At 37.3% G+C, this 17,539-nt stretch overlaps 1 protein-coding gene across 1 annotated transcript in view; it reads left to right on the forward strand.

Annotated features, from left to right (window-relative positions):
• apba1 (amyloid beta (A4) precursor protein-binding, family A, member 1) overlaps window positions 1-14,904 on the forward strand; it is a 21,369-nt gene extending 6,465 nt beyond the window's left edge. Inside the window, exons 2-12 of the mRNA XM_015388882.1 lie at window positions 2,385-2,450; window positions 5,462-5,557; window positions 5,652-5,691; window positions 8,180-8,325; window positions 10,129-10,206; window positions 12,305-12,490; window positions 12,564-12,743; window positions 12,891-13,103; window positions 14,383-14,502; window positions 14,590-14,800; window positions 14,900-14,904. Of these exons, the coding sequence (XP_015244368.1) occupies window positions 2,385-2,450; window positions 5,462-5,557; window positions 5,652-5,691; window positions 8,180-8,325; window positions 10,129-10,206; window positions 12,305-12,490; window positions 12,564-12,743; window positions 12,891-13,103; window positions 14,383-14,502; window positions 14,590-14,800; window positions 14,900-14,904 (1,341 nt within the window). The remainder of the gene's footprint in view (window positions 1-2,384; window positions 2,451-5,461; window positions 5,558-5,651; window positions 5,692-8,179; window positions 8,326-10,128; window positions 10,207-12,304; window positions 12,491-12,563; window positions 12,744-12,890; window positions 13,104-14,382; window positions 14,503-14,589; window positions 14,801-14,899) is intronic.
• The last annotated feature ends 2,635 nt before the right edge of the window (window positions 14,905-17,539 follow it).

Genomic DNA, 17,539 nt, shown 5'->3' on the forward strand with positions numbered 1-17,539 from the left:
TGTAGCTCCAATGCAGTGATCAATCAAAGAGCTTTTAAAGTATTTAGCTGCTGAGGTAAAACTGCAATAAAGTTTCATTTATAATCAAAAATAATAGTTATAAATCATTTAAAAAATTTTATTTAAAAAGAAGACTAGACAGTACTGATTATCTCTTTATTAACACAGTGAGCAAAAGAGGAAAATTAACTTATTTTCTGTGAATAGAAATAATTTTTATAAGTTAGTTTGTATCATTCAAGATTAAGATTAGATTTTTACTTTAGTACTGAAGTACTAAATGGCTTATAATTTTATTTTTTTTTACTGGTAAAGTAAAAGAGTTACTTTAAGTAAAGGATTTCAATCAGTAGCTAAAGTTCAACCAGAGTCCCACAATAACAGTAACCAGAATGTAAAAAGATGGAAACAGGAAATAAACGACCAGAAACCAAAGCACTTCCTGTGGGGAAGATGTAATATTTATTAATTTCTTTTTTGTAGTTTTGTAGTTTTGCTAAGTTCTCCAAGCTTAGAAGAAAGTTTACGCTACCGCCCAATTCCCCCCAGCGCATCCCTCCGATTAACCTTTTCAAGAGTTGAACAAAGAAAAGTCAAAGGCTTAAATTAAACAAAATTAATTCTCTAAATCACAAAATTACCACCATTCAAGTATCGTTACTTTACGTTTAGTTGTTTAGCCTTCTGTGTGGCAGAATTCAGCATCACTATCAATACATTTATTTAAAGAACTCTTTTAAATCAGGTAATTTATTCCACCAATGAAATTGCAATTACACTGGGTGACCCCTAGGGGGCACGCCCAGCCCCACTTAGGAAACTACAGAGTTAGAATATAAAAAAAAAAAACCAAATGGTTAAAAAAAACGTTTTGCACTTAAAACAGTACTAAAAAATAATTATATAACAAAGGAAAATTAAGTAAACTAAATGAGTGGTGGCCTCTGTAATATAAAAGTGATACTTAAACTCAGTAAATGTTAATTCTGATCATTATGCGATTTGTTTTCATGTGACAGAAATATTTTCATTTACTGACATTTATGTTAGAACAATTTTTATGAGGGTTAATCTCTGAAAGGAAACGCCTTTGGATGCTTTGTTAATTATTTCCAAATGTTTATCTTTTAATCAATTGTTCTACTGGAACTGGTCTACTGATTTAAAGTTTCCTACTGACATATAAAACCACGACCTTGACAAAAGGTCATACATGTAAAACAAGAAAACAAAAGCAAAAAAAAACAAGCAAAAACAACTAAACAATAATAGACACAACTAAACTAAATAAAAATCCCTCTTTTCTCCCTCACAGCTGTATCATGGTGTGTTGTTAATTTTAATTTAGCATTTCAGATTAGTAAAAAAATAAATAATAAAAATGTTAAGACTTAAAAGAAAAATTAGTTTGTTTGGGTTGAACTCTCTGCAGGAACCACTGCACTGCAGAAACGGACTAATAAGTAAAGATTTCTTAGATTAATTGTATTTACCCTTAATTTAAGTAGGTAAATAATATGATTTGCCAATGGAATGAGTATTTATACTCTTAAAATAAGATAGATATTATGCACTTGAAATAAGATAATGCAATTGTTTTTTTCTTATTTTAAATTGTTCAATTGGCAAAGTGTCTCACTTACCTCCTCAATTCAAGAATAAGGTTCTTATTATAAGAAAAAAATGACTTATTTAGAATCGTAGTTTTTGTAGTGTGAGAAAATGATATCCCATGAAACCTCAGGTGTTCCCAACAAAAGAGGGGGTGAGGAGGGCATCCCAATGATGTTTAGAAGTTTTATGTAACCTTCTTATTTATTTCATCTGAGGATTCTTTAAATGTGTGACGTTTCATATTTTTACAGCATTATTTGCTTTCTCATGCTGCTGCTTTGTTTCCTCCAGCAGTATCTTCTTTCTCTCTGTCTTCTAACCCCATTATCCTAATGATTTATTAAACATAGCGGAGGAACTGAAAGGCGTATTAGATAACAGGCTAAATGTTTAATCAGGGATCCGGTACCAGCAGGGATGACCTGTTTACCTTTTCCTAACTCTATAATCTATCAGAACTTACCGGTTCTGTGTTCTTCGTACTTTAAACACTGGTTTATTTTTTGCTATTAAAATTATTTCTTTAAACATATTTTTTTTGTAAATGATGCACAAGTTACTCAGGAAAAGTCAGGATGATGCACCGTCCCATGACCGACTTTCCATGACGGCCTTGAACATGTCAGAGTCACCTGAGGAGCTCGCTCTCTGTGACGCTGCTGCTGCATTTCACCTGCTCCGTCCTTCAAATGCAGTTTCCTCTGTGACTCTGAGTCTTAACTGCCTTTCTGCATTATTCTAAAGCTATGGAAAATTTTTGGTTGTATCAGGTAGAAAAGCACGAGGAGGAGCAAGCCAAGCAGAAGGAGCGGATGGATCAGAGCGCTCAAAGTGAGGTGAGGATGGTCTGAACTCCTGAGGTTCTGATGCTGCCTGATGATGCTTTTTATGTGGAGAAAATGTTGTTTCTACAGATAAATTAGTCATTTAGTTTTCTTCAAACCACATTACTTCACAGTTGATCTCCTCACATTTGGGGGTAAATTATTTCTGGATTCATCCTTTTTGGTTTTTCTTAATTAATTTTTGTTTCTTTAGGAGAAATAAAGGAAGATATGAAAACTTTTTACCTTTTTTACATCAGTGGCTGAAAACGTATTCAAGGAATTACTCAAGTAAGAGTAAAAAAGTATTTCATAAAAAGCTCCTTAAGTACTGAGTAACTGATCATAACGTCTGATATTTAAAATGATGTAATAAAGAAACAAACACGTAAAGTTGCATGAAAATTCTTTTCCAGACCAATTTTCTTTTTATTATGAAACTTATGAAACCAGTTCCTTCTGTAACAATATTTGCTTCTTAGTGGATATTGGCTTCAAATGTTTTTTTCTTCAGTAATCGTAGCTATGTTTGATTAAGATATTACTCAATAAAAATAGAGTGCAATAAAACTTTAAGTAATATAACTAGTAACTGTGACTATTTGTATTTTAAGCTCTAGAAGCATCTACTCACTTTATTTCTTACACTTACGTAGATCTGTTTCCAGATCCAAACTAAATAATTAACCACTGATCATGTGACGGACAGCTAACATGTTTCCAAAATAAAGCAGCGGCTCTTTAGGCTTTAAGATGTTTTTTGTCTTTTCCATTTAGAACACAAACATTTGGAAATAGACCATAGGTAAATCTTGATTATATTTGTAGCATAGGTTCGATATATGAGGGAAGGATTAATTTAATTGGACTTAGGAAATATATATTTGCACGTTCTCCTTGTGAATCCTGAATACATCCCAACCTTTTTGCTGTTTCTGTATTTATAATGATCGAGTATTGAATAATTTAATTATTAAATTTTTGGTGTTATATTTTTAATACATTTTTCTAAATTATAAATACTTTTAAAAATTTCAAATTAATTCAGTTTATTTATATAGCTCCAATTCACAACACACGTCATGTCAAGGCACTTTACAGTTCACCAGGTCATATAGTCCAAGTTGTTTTTTTGGAAAATCAAATTTGCCTTTTAAATCATCGGATGACATCTGTGTCTAATTGTGATAAATGTCTGGTCACCGGTTCAGTCATAATTGAAATCTGTAGTTCAGCTCCTTTAGAAAGAAAGTCTTTTTGACAAAAACCAGCAGGGTTGATTGAAAAGTTGACCAAAATGTAGAGACTCTGCCATCTTTTATTTATTTGCTCATCGGCGTAGAGGGAAGAAAACTCAACTTCTTACCCAAGTATTTAAATCCTTAAGTGACAAGAAGGATAGCTGAGACTTTACAAATCTTCGTCATTAACATTTAGAAACAAAGAATTTTGCCTTTCAGTAAAATTTAGAGCATCACAGCCCAAAGGGACCTAATAGCCGTTAGCACCAACCTTTCATCCCCTCAGACTTTGCTTTAATGCATTTTTAGGATTTTAATTTGTTTGGTTAAAATACAACCAGTTCATCTGACTGTCCAGCTAAACTGGCTCATCAGGCAAGGAAAGCTCTGATCAGAGCAGCCAGGAGGCCAACGGAGGAGCTTCAGAAGTTCTCCAATAACAATGACAACTGGAAGGTACTTCTGACTAGAGACCAAAGAGGATCTGTTTGCATGCAAAACGTTTTCAGTGAAAAATGAACTCAGCGCTCCACTGGAAAAAAGTTGAAATCTAAATAAGTCATTTTTTTCTTAAAATAAGTGCATTTGCTCTTGGATTGGGGAGGTAGAAGAGACATTTTGCCAATGGAACAAGACAATTTACTCTTAAAATGAGAAAACACAATTGCATTGTCTTATTTCAAGTGCATGTTATCTAATTATCTTATTTTAGAGTAAAACACTTATTCCATTGGCAAAATATCTCATTGACATACTCAAATTAAGGGTAAATAAACTTAATTTAAGACATTTTTACTTATTTCTAGATCGTTTTTCCAGTGAACACGCCAAGCCAGGGCCAGGCATGTGGTGGCAGCATCATGCTGTGGGCTGCTTTTCTCCAGCAGGATCGGTAAAGCTGTGGACTGACTTGCTGAGCCAAATACAGAAACCAAAGAAGAAAACCTGCAGACTCAATATCCTTGTGATCAGTAGGCTTAATCTCAGTTTATCTGGAAGTTTACCTATTTTTCCTTTTTGAGTTAGGCTCCAGAAACGTTCAACTTTGCCTCCATTTTTGTCGTTTCTGTGTTGTGGGAAAACCTTTGAGCTCCACCTCTTTCAACCTTCAGCCTAAAACACCTTCCTGTAGTAAAATGTGGAGGGAGTTTGATTGGAAGACAAAGACTGATTCTTTAAGAATCATTCCATGGATTCTAAATTTGTAGATAACCCAGCTGCAATGTATTGTTGGAGAGGATGTGGAATGGTTGGGGACCATTCACACATATTTTGGGACTGCGCAGCGATGCTCCCTTTTTGGAAGGGGGTAATGAACGAGATAAAGTATGGGGAATTAATATGTTTACCCCAAGTCAGATTCCTTTTGGTGCAACTCCTGAAGGCATGTACACCAGAGACCAAAAGCACGTGTTACACATACTCTTGGTTAGTTCTAGGAAAATGGTGACAATAAAATGGATGAATCCACATCCACTTACAGCGGCACGAAGGAAACAGAAGCTGCAACTAAGAACTGATGTTTTGAGGTGGCTACGTTTAACAAGATACCTCTCAAACTGAGGGGATCTCCACAGTATCCTGAAATGTCTTAAATGCTCACTTATTTATTTACAGTTTCAGTCATGTGCAGCCTATTACTAAGCTCTCTGGGCCCAATGGGTGTTTATTTGTTTCCTTCCTTTTGCACTGTCATACATAAATATTGATGCCGTCAAGGAATGTTTGTTTGTATTCTAATAAAAAAGTTTAAAAAACAGCTTCCTGGTTGTCTCTCTGCAGTCGCCGCGCTCAGACCCGCCTTCCCCTGCAGGAGCAGAGTCCTCCAGCAGGCTTCTTCAGGAGGAAGGCCTTCGGGTGTCTCCATCCCGAAAAGAGGTGCGTTCTGTATAAAACTGTTTTTTGTTTACGTTCACTTTGTGTTAGATTGACAAAATATAAACACTAAGCATCTTTTAACTCTTATTCACAGAACAGGAAGAGGATTGCTTCCTTCCCCACATATGTAGAAGGTGAGTGGGAACAGTTTCCTCTCAGCAGGAAAAAGGTTTAAAACAAAAGAAAGTGACGAGATAAATACCTGCAAAGAAGTGATTCAGTCAATTCAGTTTGTCTACATTCAATCGGACAAACAAACTTTGTGACTGGTTCAAAAAAGTTTTTATTTATCATAACCAAAAGGAGAGATTTTTGTAGAAAAACTGCTTTTATTTTTTTCCATTCATTGCATTCAAACAAAAACATAAAGTCCTATAAACTAAATGAAATGGAGCAGAAAGAGGAATAACCTCATGTTATCTCCACCCTGATCTAAAGCTAAAGATGAACAAAAAAGTTCCAAATACAAAAAGCATCAAAAATGTCAGGTTGGGTGGAGGTTTGAAAGGAGGACCTAAATGCAGAGACTGAAGCTGAAGGTGGTTTCTTGCAAGTTTCATAACAAAAGTGGTAACTGAAGCAGAATCCAAACTAAAAAAAATCCACAAAGTCTAAAAAATACTTAAATCCAGAAAAAACTTACATGAATGGGAAATTAATGATGACAAACCAGCAAACAGTAACTGAACAGGAGGTGCATATATGGGAAGAAACAAAGACCAGGCTAATCAGCAGATTGGGAGCAGGTGTGGACAGAGGAGTCTAGAAGGGAGCTAGGAGAAGGAGACTGACACAAGAGGGCAGCAGAGGGCAACAAGAAATGCCTAAGAACTAAAATACAATAAAAAAAAACTAGAATAACACAAAATGGAAATAAAACCAATGAAAATTCAAAAATAAAACTTAAACACAACCAAAACCATGACAAAAACACATCTAATAAAAACATAATAAAAGGAAATATCTGTCCTCCAAACCTGATAATTACGTATTTTTACTTTAGGTTATTTTCTGCATACTCTTTAACCAAAACATTGAACATTAACATGATTATTTATTTTACTTCCCAATCGGTTATAGATGGCATTAGGGCTGCAACTAATGATTATTAAGCTAATCGATTGATCTTGTTTATTGTTTTTATTAATCAATTAATAATTAGATATAGTCAAATGTTCCTTTAAAAAAAAGTCTTTCACAAAATTAAACCAAATGAAACTAAAACTTTTCCACCTAAGGAGTTCTGGATAGAGCAGATTGACAGACGAAAAAGATTTTTATCTTTAATGCAAAATGATTACTTTTTCTTTTGGTATAATTACTGCTCTAAATGAGTCACTCCTTCAGCTCAAGACACATTGTAGAGTCTCTATACTCCAGTTATTGATAATCAATTTACTAAATTTGTTACAATTATTGAAATAATTAATTAATCCCATTAATTGTTTCAGCCCTAGCTGGTATGTTCAGCGAGCAGAGCTTCTCTGATTGTTCTTTAATCAATTGGTTTCTTTGGTGAGGCTGTTCATAAACTTCTTCTTGCCACACAAACACAGAGCTCCACTGATTTTGTTATAATTTTGGGCTTTTCAAAGATTTCAGGTTCTTGTTGTGCTTTAAACCTTATAGAAAAAAAACTGTAGTCTACTTATTTTTAAAATGTCACAAATTTTTACTGAAAAAGTGGTGGATGCTCATTTCTCGATTGTGTTTTTAGTTTTTAAAATCTGCTTGGTTATCTAGTGAATACTTTAAGTGACATCATAACTGCCTTTGATAGTTTTACTTTTGTATGATTTATATGTTATTTTCAGCTTAAATTATCATCAAGCATGATGCCCAAAGACCTAAGCTCCCTTATTCGAATCTGTGCTGGGGCAATTAATTAATTGATTTTGCAAAACAATCACAATTTAGAAAAATGCCATTTTCAAATCGCAGAGACTCTCAATGTTTAATAACAATCCATTTAACAAGACAAATACACTAAATTTCTCCCTCCAGTCCTTTAGGTGGCGGGAATATGATTAAAGTAGGCATGCTGTTGCACAGAAGATAATGCTGCTGATTTCCTTTTTAACCTCATTCTGCAACTGTTATGTCTTTCCCAGAATAAAATAAAGCAGTATCATCTGCTCTATTGAAGGGCTTCAATTTGCTCAGTTAGTGATGAAATGCAGTGGGATCTAAAGTGTCAGCTATCCGATCTTGTAAAATCTTGACTTTCCCAGTAGGTATTTCTAACTGGTTTCGGTAAATGCTGGAGTTTTCTCCCTTCTTCTCTGAGAAAGTGTTTTACTGCCAGTGAAATACACTGATACTGTTCTGGTGATGTTTCTCAGTCATCCGGGACTTTTGCAACGCTTAAAATAACCAAAGCCGATCAACCTGGGTTTGGTTTAAATAACTGAAAACGTGAGGGAAAAGAGGAAAAAGAAACAGACCGATCACACAGCTCTGTGGTACGCCGGTGCTGAGGGTCAGAGGGGGGAAGAGCAACGTAAGTTAAACTGAACGTGTTAGCGTGTTTTTTATGTCCAGCCGGTTGGAGGTGCTGATACTCAGGTCTGTGGGTTTGGTTGGATTCGTGAAGAGAGACTGAATGACTTAATTTCTCTCCAGTTCCTGGTCCCTGTGATCCAGAGGATCTGATTGATGGGATCATCTTTGCAGCCAGCTGTCTGGGCTCCATCCAGCTGCTATCAGAGAAGACTCCATCTAAGAACATTCGTATGATGCAAGCACAGGAAGCAGTTAGCAGCATTAAGGTAAAAATCCATCAGCAATCCTACAAAATCTGCTTTTAAGTAATGTTACAATTTGACCATATGTAAAAACTGCTCGACTTTAATATGAAACATGTTTTTTTCTAATGAATTCTTGATAACATCTAAATTAATTATTAGATACTTTTCATGGTTAAAGAACAGGTTTAGTTTTACATTTGTGGAACTATGAAAGATGAATATGCTGGTGAAGATTCATCCAGGTCATAGTCTTTCCAAAAAAGTAAAAGAAAAAGTTCAAATCAATCCACTGGACTTTGTTTTCCAAGTTTGAACACGTTTTGTTTCCCATCCAGGAAGCTTTTTCAATTCAGCCAAACCAAGTCTTGTTATGGCTTAGAAAACATGCAAATTGAACCAGGAGAACAGGTCCACCCCTTTAGTAATGGGAATGAGCAGCACCATGCAGGGGACCAAGACATCTGAATTGGTTAGCCAGGCCAACAATGACCCTAAAGACTCCCCTGTTCAGAGGCATAGTCCAGTATCAGGTATTGCAGGCTAACAAAGACCTTAACGATTCCCCATTACTAAGGGTTGGAACTGTTATTCGGGTTCAATTTGCATGTTTGTCATCTCATAACAAGGCTTTGTTGGGCTGCTCTATAAAGTTATTGTGGACCCGCCCTCTCCACTTAAAAGAAAATGCTCGTGCAATGGCATGCACAAGCCCATTTCTCCTCGTGCACGCTGTTTTTAAAAGTTGCTGCTCATATAGCTCAAACGAGCTTACTGTGTCCGAACGAACCCTAACCCCTAAATCCCTCTATCACTATATAGAGAGGGGACTATAAAAGCAACTTACCGTTCGGACAGATGATCACTTCCCCGTTAGTCACGTAACTCCTCCCCCACTGCACGGTGTCAGAGCCGGTTAGCGACTAAATATATCTGTTTATGGTATATCCCATAATACTTTGCGAGGAGAACTCTCCAAGCAAAGCATTCTGGGATATATGTGCTTCTTCTGAGGCCTTTTTCTTCTTACTTTTTCTCATACGACCCTCGACCATTTTCACAGAACCACAGCGCTACCCAGCTCTCCTCTTTTATATCCTGGTCTAACAGTTACTTTGTTCACCATAAACAGATTTTTTATCAATCAGGTAAAACTTCATCGGTCATTAAACACACTAACAGATGCTACGTGATGTTATAATCGTTGTCAGGGCAACCAGTATGTTTTTTATCATGCGGCACCGTTCAGCCAATCATGTAGCATAACGTCTGGTTCCTACACCGGCCTTACGTAAACATATCACCAGAATGATTGACAGTTAGGAGGACCACTTATTGAGATGATCCACCTGGAAATAAAAGGTCGTCCTCTAGCTTTAAACTGAATGCTAATCGACACATTTTTAATTGAAAAACCTTCCTAGATGGGAAGTGAAACGTCTTCAAACTTGGAAAACAAAGTCTAGTGTTTTTTTTTTTGTTTTTTGTTTTTTCTTGGTATGAAAGATGAAACACTCAAATCGTTTTGTAAAATAAATCAGAGCAAATAAATCTGCTTCATCCAGAGGGTTTTTCTCAAAATAACAGATGCTTTCAGTAAGAAGGTGGCGCCGGTTAGACCAAAATTAAAAACATAACTCTAAACACATGTTTCCCCCTTTTATTTTGTCTTTGAATGTTTGTTTTTTATAACTTCTAGCAGCATTTTGACTGGTAGAAAACAATATTTGATCTAAAATGTTGTTTATTTTGATTCGTTTTGGTTGTTTTAACCTTCTGGGTGGTGAAGATGGTTTAGGGGTACGTGTGGTTTGTTTCTGACCTCAGGCTGAGCCTCAGCCTGTAACGGAGGTGGATCTCTTCATCTCCACTCAGAGAATCAAGGTGCTCAACGCGGATTCCCAGGTAAGATCCAGCTGGTCGCTCATAACATGCTAACAGCATTTTACACCTATTCACCTCCACCTCTCATATATTGGTGAAGCTGAGATTAAAAGTTGCTGAGTTATAATAATAACCTCACAAACATTAGAAAATTAATCCAGTATAGGCAGTGGAAAGTAACAAAGTACATTTACTTGATTACTTTTGTTTGAGTATCTTTACTTTAAGTGAGTAATTTTTAGGGAAGCTGTTAGTTCCTTGTTCCTTTTGGCTCAGCTTAAATCCTCTGTTGCTGTTTTTCTTTCTTGAAATGTACTTCCATCATGGCGGATAGCAGCATTTGGGACTGAATCTGGAAACCACTGTTTTAGAGATTTAATGACGTTCCACAGATATGAGAAACTCAGAGCAGATATTATTAATAGTTTATAATTTTATTAAGGCGTTAGTTGTTGCCACGTGGCCAAGTTATTCAGTAGGATGAGTTCTCTAATTTCTTTGTGGTAATAGATTCAACTTTAATTAAAGTGTGAGGAGAATTAATACTCTCCTGTTTTCTTTTTGGTTTGTTTTTCATAAGAAATAATAGTCAAAATCCTTATTTTTTGCGGCCAATTTATGCTGAAGTTCTTTCCAGGTGGTGTAGAATCTGTAGCAGGTGGTTCTACACATCAATACAGCAGGTGGTTTCTGAAAGTTACAGGTTCTTTAAAATAACTCTGATAATTAGACAGAAATATACTGATATTAGAAAATGTAATTTGTAGTTTTTGAATACTTAAGTATTTTCAATTCAATTCAGTTTATATATACATAGCACCAATTCACAACACATGCCATCTCAAGGCACTTTACAGATACAATTCAACAAGATCATATAGTCAATTGATTGATTGATTCAAAGTTTTCAAAGGAAAACAAGTTGATTGCATCGAATCATTGACTCAAAGGCAATTCCTCACACTAAGCATGCTTGTAGCAACAGTGGAGAGGAAAAACTCCCTTTGAACAGGAAGAAACCTCCAGCAGAACCAGGCTCAGTGTGAGCGGCCATCTGCTGAGGCCCACTGGGGTTCAAGGAGACAGAAGCAGACATAGAAAAAGAAGCATAGATACAAAAGGCAACTGTCAACCAGCTCCACAGGCGGCCCCGTCCAGGAAACACACAGCCAGGCAGACGAGCTCCGAGCCAGCTCCCATGTCAAAGGATGAAGAGAGCACATCCAGTTAGTCACAGTCAGAGAAACAGGACTACACTGGAAAACAGGCTGATCTCCAACATCTAGAAACAAAGGTGTTGATGGCAGCAGCAGCACAGCTGATATTTCTCTCCAGGATGGAGTCAGAGTTAAAGTACATCAATATATTAACTAGATGTTTGACAGAGTAACTTTTACTTGTAGTTGAGTAAGATTTGACTATGATTATCAATACTTTTACTCAAGTACTATTGTTGAGAACTTCGTCCACCACTAAGTGTAGGTGACTGGATTGGGGGTTTTAGAGCGAGACGTGTGACCATGGTGGGACCCGGTGTTTCTTTACATTTTGAAGCAGATGTTAATCCCTCCAGATGTGAATGGTTGAAATTTCTTCCACCACACTGGAAAAAAAAATCAAAATCTAGATAAATAATTTTTTCTTAAAATAAGTGCATTTGTTCTTGGATTTAGGAGATAAAAAAGACATTTTACCTATGGAACAAGACAATTTACATTTAAAATAAGAAAACACAATTGCATTGTATTATTTTAAGTGTATATTATCTAATTATCTTATTTTACTTATTCCACTGGCAAACCATCTCATTTACCTATTGAAATTATGAGTATATACATTTTATTTAAGATATTTTCCTTATTTCTAGATCGTATTTCCAGTGCAGAACAAATTAATAATTGCAGGAATAGATCTAAAGGAAAACAACTTAATATGCACTGGAGGAAACTCTTCTCTTGATTAAAGATTTAATTTATGATCATGTTTTTTTTGGAGATCATCTTAAGGCATCCCACTTGGTATGTCCTGAAGCATGATTCTGAGATCACACTCCTTCATTTGGGAAACAGATGGAATATTTGATTCTTCCATCAGTAATAAGATCTTTTGTCGTTTTAAGGAAACTATGATTGACCATCCTTTGCGAACCATCTCCTATATCGCTGATATTGGCAACATTGTGGTTCTGATGGCCCGGCGAAGGTTGCCTCACTGTGACTCTCAGGAGAAGGTGGAGGTCTCAGACCCGAGTCAGGACAGCAAGCACCAGCACAAGATGATGTGCCACGTCTTTGAATCTGAGGACGTGAGTCTGACAACAGGTGTTTATGATCGGCTGGAAGCTTTGCTATTTCATCCTAAGTCTGGCGTTTCCCCAGGCCCAGCTGATTGCCCAGTCCATCGGCCAGGCCTTCAGCGTAGCATACCAGGAATTTCTCAGGGCGAATGGGATCAACCCCGAGGACCTCAGTCAGACCGAATACACTGACCTGCTGAGCACTCAGGACATGTACAATGAGGATCTAGTTCACTTCTCCAGGTCTGAAAACTGCAAAGATGTAAGTAAGAAATGAATCATTCAGGAGTTTTTTTTTTTATTCTATTTTTGTTGCTGGTTTTATATGAACAATCATTTAGTTTGGTTTACTGTAGGTGTTATCATCCTGACTTTAAATGTTGTATTTAAATGGTTTCTCTGATCTCAGGTGTTCATAGAAAAAGCGAAAGGTGAGATTCTGGGTGTGGTCATCGTGGAGAGTGGGTGGGGCTCCATTCTACCTACCGTCATTATTGCCAACATGATGCATGCTGGGCCAGCGGAGAGGTCTGGCAGAGTCAACATAGGGGACCAAATCATGTCCATAAATGGAACCAGTCTGGTTGGACTTCCTCTGTCCACCTGCCAGAGCATCATAAAGGTTTGTTTATGATATCTAACAGTCATTAAAGAAGGTATAAGTAGAACAGATATGTGGACAACCAGGGACGTCCAGAGATAGACACTAGGTGGTAACTCCAAAAAAGTAAAAAAACAATCCACTGGACTTTGTTTCCAAGTTTGAAGACGTTTCGCTTCCCATCCAGGAAGCTTTTTCAATTCAAAATATCAGAAATAGCGTTGAGTTCCAGGTTTTATACAGTAGCCTAGCAAAGCCTTTAGAAAACATACAAATTAAAGCAGATGAACGGATCCACCCCTTTGGAATGGGGGTCGTTTGGTCTTTTGTTAGCCTGCACACTGGAAAAAAAATCTAAATCTAGATAAGTCATTTTTTCTTAAAATAAGTGCATGTGTTCCTGGATTGAGAGGGTAAAAGAGACATTTTGTCAATGGAACAAGACAATTTGGACTTAAAATAAGAAAACACAATTGCATTGTCTTATTTCAAGTGCATTTTAACTAAATAGCTTCTTTTAAGAGTAAAAATACTCATTCCATTGGCAAATTATCTAATTTACCTACTCAAATTAAGGGTAAATACACTTAAGACATTTTTACTTATTTCTAGATCGTTTTTCCAGTGTGAAAGAGGGGTCATCGGAGACATAGACAGGTATGGGGCATTGCCAAACAAACCTCATTCCAAAGGGGGCGACCCGTTCGTCCGTTGCAATTTGCATGTTCTCTAAAGGCTTTCTTGGGCTACTGCATAAGAGCATCGAACTCACACTATGGACAGAGAATAATTGAAGAACATATAGAAACAATGTAAGATCAATAGGAGCAAGGAGGCTTAGAGGAAGAGGCTGAAAAGCGAGCTCCAGCAGAACAACATCAGACATGTGTGATTATGGATGAAGAAGACGTGGGATGACGGATGGAAGTCTGGACAGAGCAAATAAATTGAACACGTTCTTGAAAAGTTTCAGCTCAGGAACAAGCTCAGCATCAATCTCTTCAGCCCACAATCAAACGCACATCCCGCCCTCCTTAGACCCAAAGCTTCAAATGTGAGAGGATGTTGCTGCTTCTTTCTCCTCCATCCTGTCTGTCTCTAGTAAAGAGGTAGCAGGAGAACTGAAACTGAAACATAGAGCTGTTTCCTTCACATCCCACATTTTAGAGGTCCTAGAGACCCTTTGCAGCAAGCGGCCATCTTGGAATACAGCTGTGTAGCCACCATCAGTCCATATTTCTTATATGTGTTTATGCACTTTAAAATATTGAGCAAATCCTCCATGTTTTCCCTTAAACAGGGTCTAAAGAACCAGTCTGGGATCACGTTGAACATCGTGAGATGTCCTCCAGTGACTACAGTTCTTATCAGACGGCCGGACGTACGCTACCAGCTAGGATTCAGTGTCCAGAATGGCATTGTTAGTCTATTTCTATTATAGAAATATGTTTTCCAGTCTGGTAACTTTCTAGAATCGTCTGAAATAACTTCTACATCTGTCCACCAGGTTTGTAGCCTTATGCGGGGTGGGATTGCTGAAAGAGGTGGAGTACGAGTGGGTCACCGCATCATCGAGATCAACAGTCAGAGCGTGGTGGCAACTCCCCATGAAAAAATCGTCCAGATCCTTTCCAACGCTGTGGGAGAGGTGAGATGTTTCACAGACCGACTCCACTCAGAGGTCAAATATGCGCGGTGTTTACAGCTTAAAGGGAAAAGTTTAAGAGCACTGAAGCTGTTTTTAGCATCTCTTACATTAAAATAAACGGGTGTAAAGATATTTGCTGCTGTTTTTGGGATGTTAATTGTGCTCTCAGGATAAGATGAACTATGGTGGTGAAGATTCTCACTCATCCAGGTCATAGTCATTCCCAAAAAGTAAAATAAAACAATCCAAGTTACTCTATAAAGCTAGGAAATCAACACTAATTCAGACATTTACAATTAAAAAAAAGTTTCCTGGATGGGAAGCAAAACATCTTCAAACTTTTTTTTTACTTTTTTAGAAAAGATGAACTAAAATCCCACCACAGTACCTAAAAGGGATACGAAAGAGCATCTACCCCTCAGGATGTCTCCTGATTTTCCTATTTTTTGTCTCACTTAAATGTTTTCGATTATCTATAATATTAAAGACAGCTGCAGTAAAATCAGAAATCCGGTTTCAAATTATGATTTCATTCCTTAAGTAAAAGTGATCCATCAAAGCAAACCTGTGATTGGCTCCTGTACCGATGGCTGAACCTTCTTCTGCAGGATCTCTGGTAGAGACTCCAAGTATGGCTGCTGAATGCACTAATTAATTATTGAACTCGTGCAGGTATCAGCTGATACAGATACAAGAAAAAACACCAACATCAGCCAAAAGTGTCAACCAGGGAATGTTTCAGTCTCTGTTTCTGAATATCTACTATATCTGTACAGTAGCAGCCATTCAAATTCCTTGATGGGCCCTTGGCTGGTCCCCTAAGATTCCATTTTCAAACATTAAACTTTGTACTAAAATATTCTGTCATGATTTATGGATTTAGATCCAAAGAGAAGCATCATCTCCTGGTCAGACCCTGTATTTTAGTGAAAAGCTGGAGTCAGAGTAAAACAATATGCACGCCCAGGGGAAGAAGGGAGTCACTCCAGTGGCTGGAAGTTGGCTGCTATTCGGCTGCTGTTGACTGAGAAGGATTGTTTTGAATGGCTGCTTCTGTAGGTCAGCTAAAAATCTGTTTATGAAAGGGAGCTTTCTAAACTTATTTAATGGGTAATTAACTAAATCCTTATTTGAAAACTGTGTTTTTGTATTTTTCTATATATTAAAATTAGTTTTTATAATCTGGTGAAAAAATACAGTGGTCTGCAAAAGTTTGGGCAACCTTGTTAATTTCCATGATTTTCCTTCATAAATTGTTGGTTCTTAGGATAAAAAAAATCAGTTAAATATATCATATAGGAGACAAACACAGTGATATTTGAGAGGTGAAACGAAGTTTATACCATTTACAGGAAGTGTGCAATAATTGTTTAAACAAAATTAGGCTTGTGCATAAATTTGGGCACTGTTGTCATTTTTCTGATTTAAAAATCTCTAGAACCAATTATTGGAAATCAAAATTGGTTTGGGAAGCTCAGTGACCCTTGACCTACATGCACAGGTGAACCCAATTATGAGAGAGTATTTAAGGGGGGGCAATTATAAGTTTCCCTCCTCTGTGAATCTTCTCTGAAGAGTAGCGACATGGGAGTCTCAAAACAACTGTCACGTGACCTGAAAACAAAGATTGTTCACCATCATGAATTACGGGAAGGATACCGAAAGCTGTCTAAGAGATATCAGTTGTCTGTTTCGACAGTTAGGAACATAGTCAGGAAATGGAAGACCACAGGCACAGTTCAAGTTAAGGCTCGAAGTGGCAGACCAAGGAAAATCACGGATAAACAGAAGCGAAGAATGGTTAGAACAGTCAAAGTCAACCCACAGACCAGCACCAAAGACATACAACATGATCTTGCTACAGATGGAGTCATTGTGCATCGTACAACTATTGCGTGCACTTTACACAAGGAGATGCTGCACGCAAGAGTGATGCGAAGGAAGCCTTTTCTCCGCCCACATCACAAACAAAGCTGCTTGAGGTATGCTAAAGCACATTTGGACAAGCCGGCTTCCTTTTGGAATAAGGTGCTGTGGACTGATGAAACTAAAATTGAGTTATTTGGACATGACAAGGGGCGTCATGCATGGAGGAAAAACAACACAGCATTCCTAGAAAAACACCTGCTGCCTACAGTAAAATTTGGCAGTGGTTCCATCCTGCTGTGGGCCTGTGGGGCCAGTGCAGGGACTGGGAATCTTGTTAAAGTTGAGGGACGCATGGATTCCACCAAATATCAACAGATTCTGGAGACCAATGTCCAGGAATCAGTGACAAGGCTGAAGCTGCGCCGGGGCTGGATCTTTCAACAGGACAATGACCCTAAACACTGCTCAAAAACTACTAAGGCATTCATGCAGAGGAACAAGTACAACGTTCTGGAATGGACATCTCAGTCCCCAGACCTGAATATTATGGAAAATCTGTGGTGTGACTTAAAGAGAGCTGTCCATGCTCGGAAACCCTCAAACCTGAATGAATTAGAGGTGTTTTGTAAAGAGGAATGGTCCAAAATACCTCCAACCAGAATCCAGACTCTCATAGGAAGCTATAGGAAGCGTTTAGAAGCTGTTATTTTTGCAAAAGGGGGATCTACTAAATATTGAGTTATTTTTTTTTATTCTGGTGCCCAAATTTATGCACATGCCTAATTTTGTTTAAACAATTATTGCACACTTCCTGTAAATGGTATAAACTTTGTTTCACTTCTCAAATATCACTGTCGAAACAGACAACTGATATCTCTTAGACAGCTTTCGGTATCCTTCCCGTATTTCATGATGGTGAACAATCTTTGTTTTCAGGTCA

The sequence above is a fragment of the Cyprinodon variegatus genome, unplaced genomic scaffold, assembly GCF_000732505.1.
Source record: "Cyprinodon variegatus isolate N-32 unplaced genomic scaffold, C_variegatus-1.0 Scaffold440, whole genome shotgun sequence".
Taxonomy (NCBI): domain Eukaryota; kingdom Metazoa; phylum Chordata; class Actinopteri; order Cyprinodontiformes; family Cyprinodontidae; genus Cyprinodon; species Cyprinodon variegatus.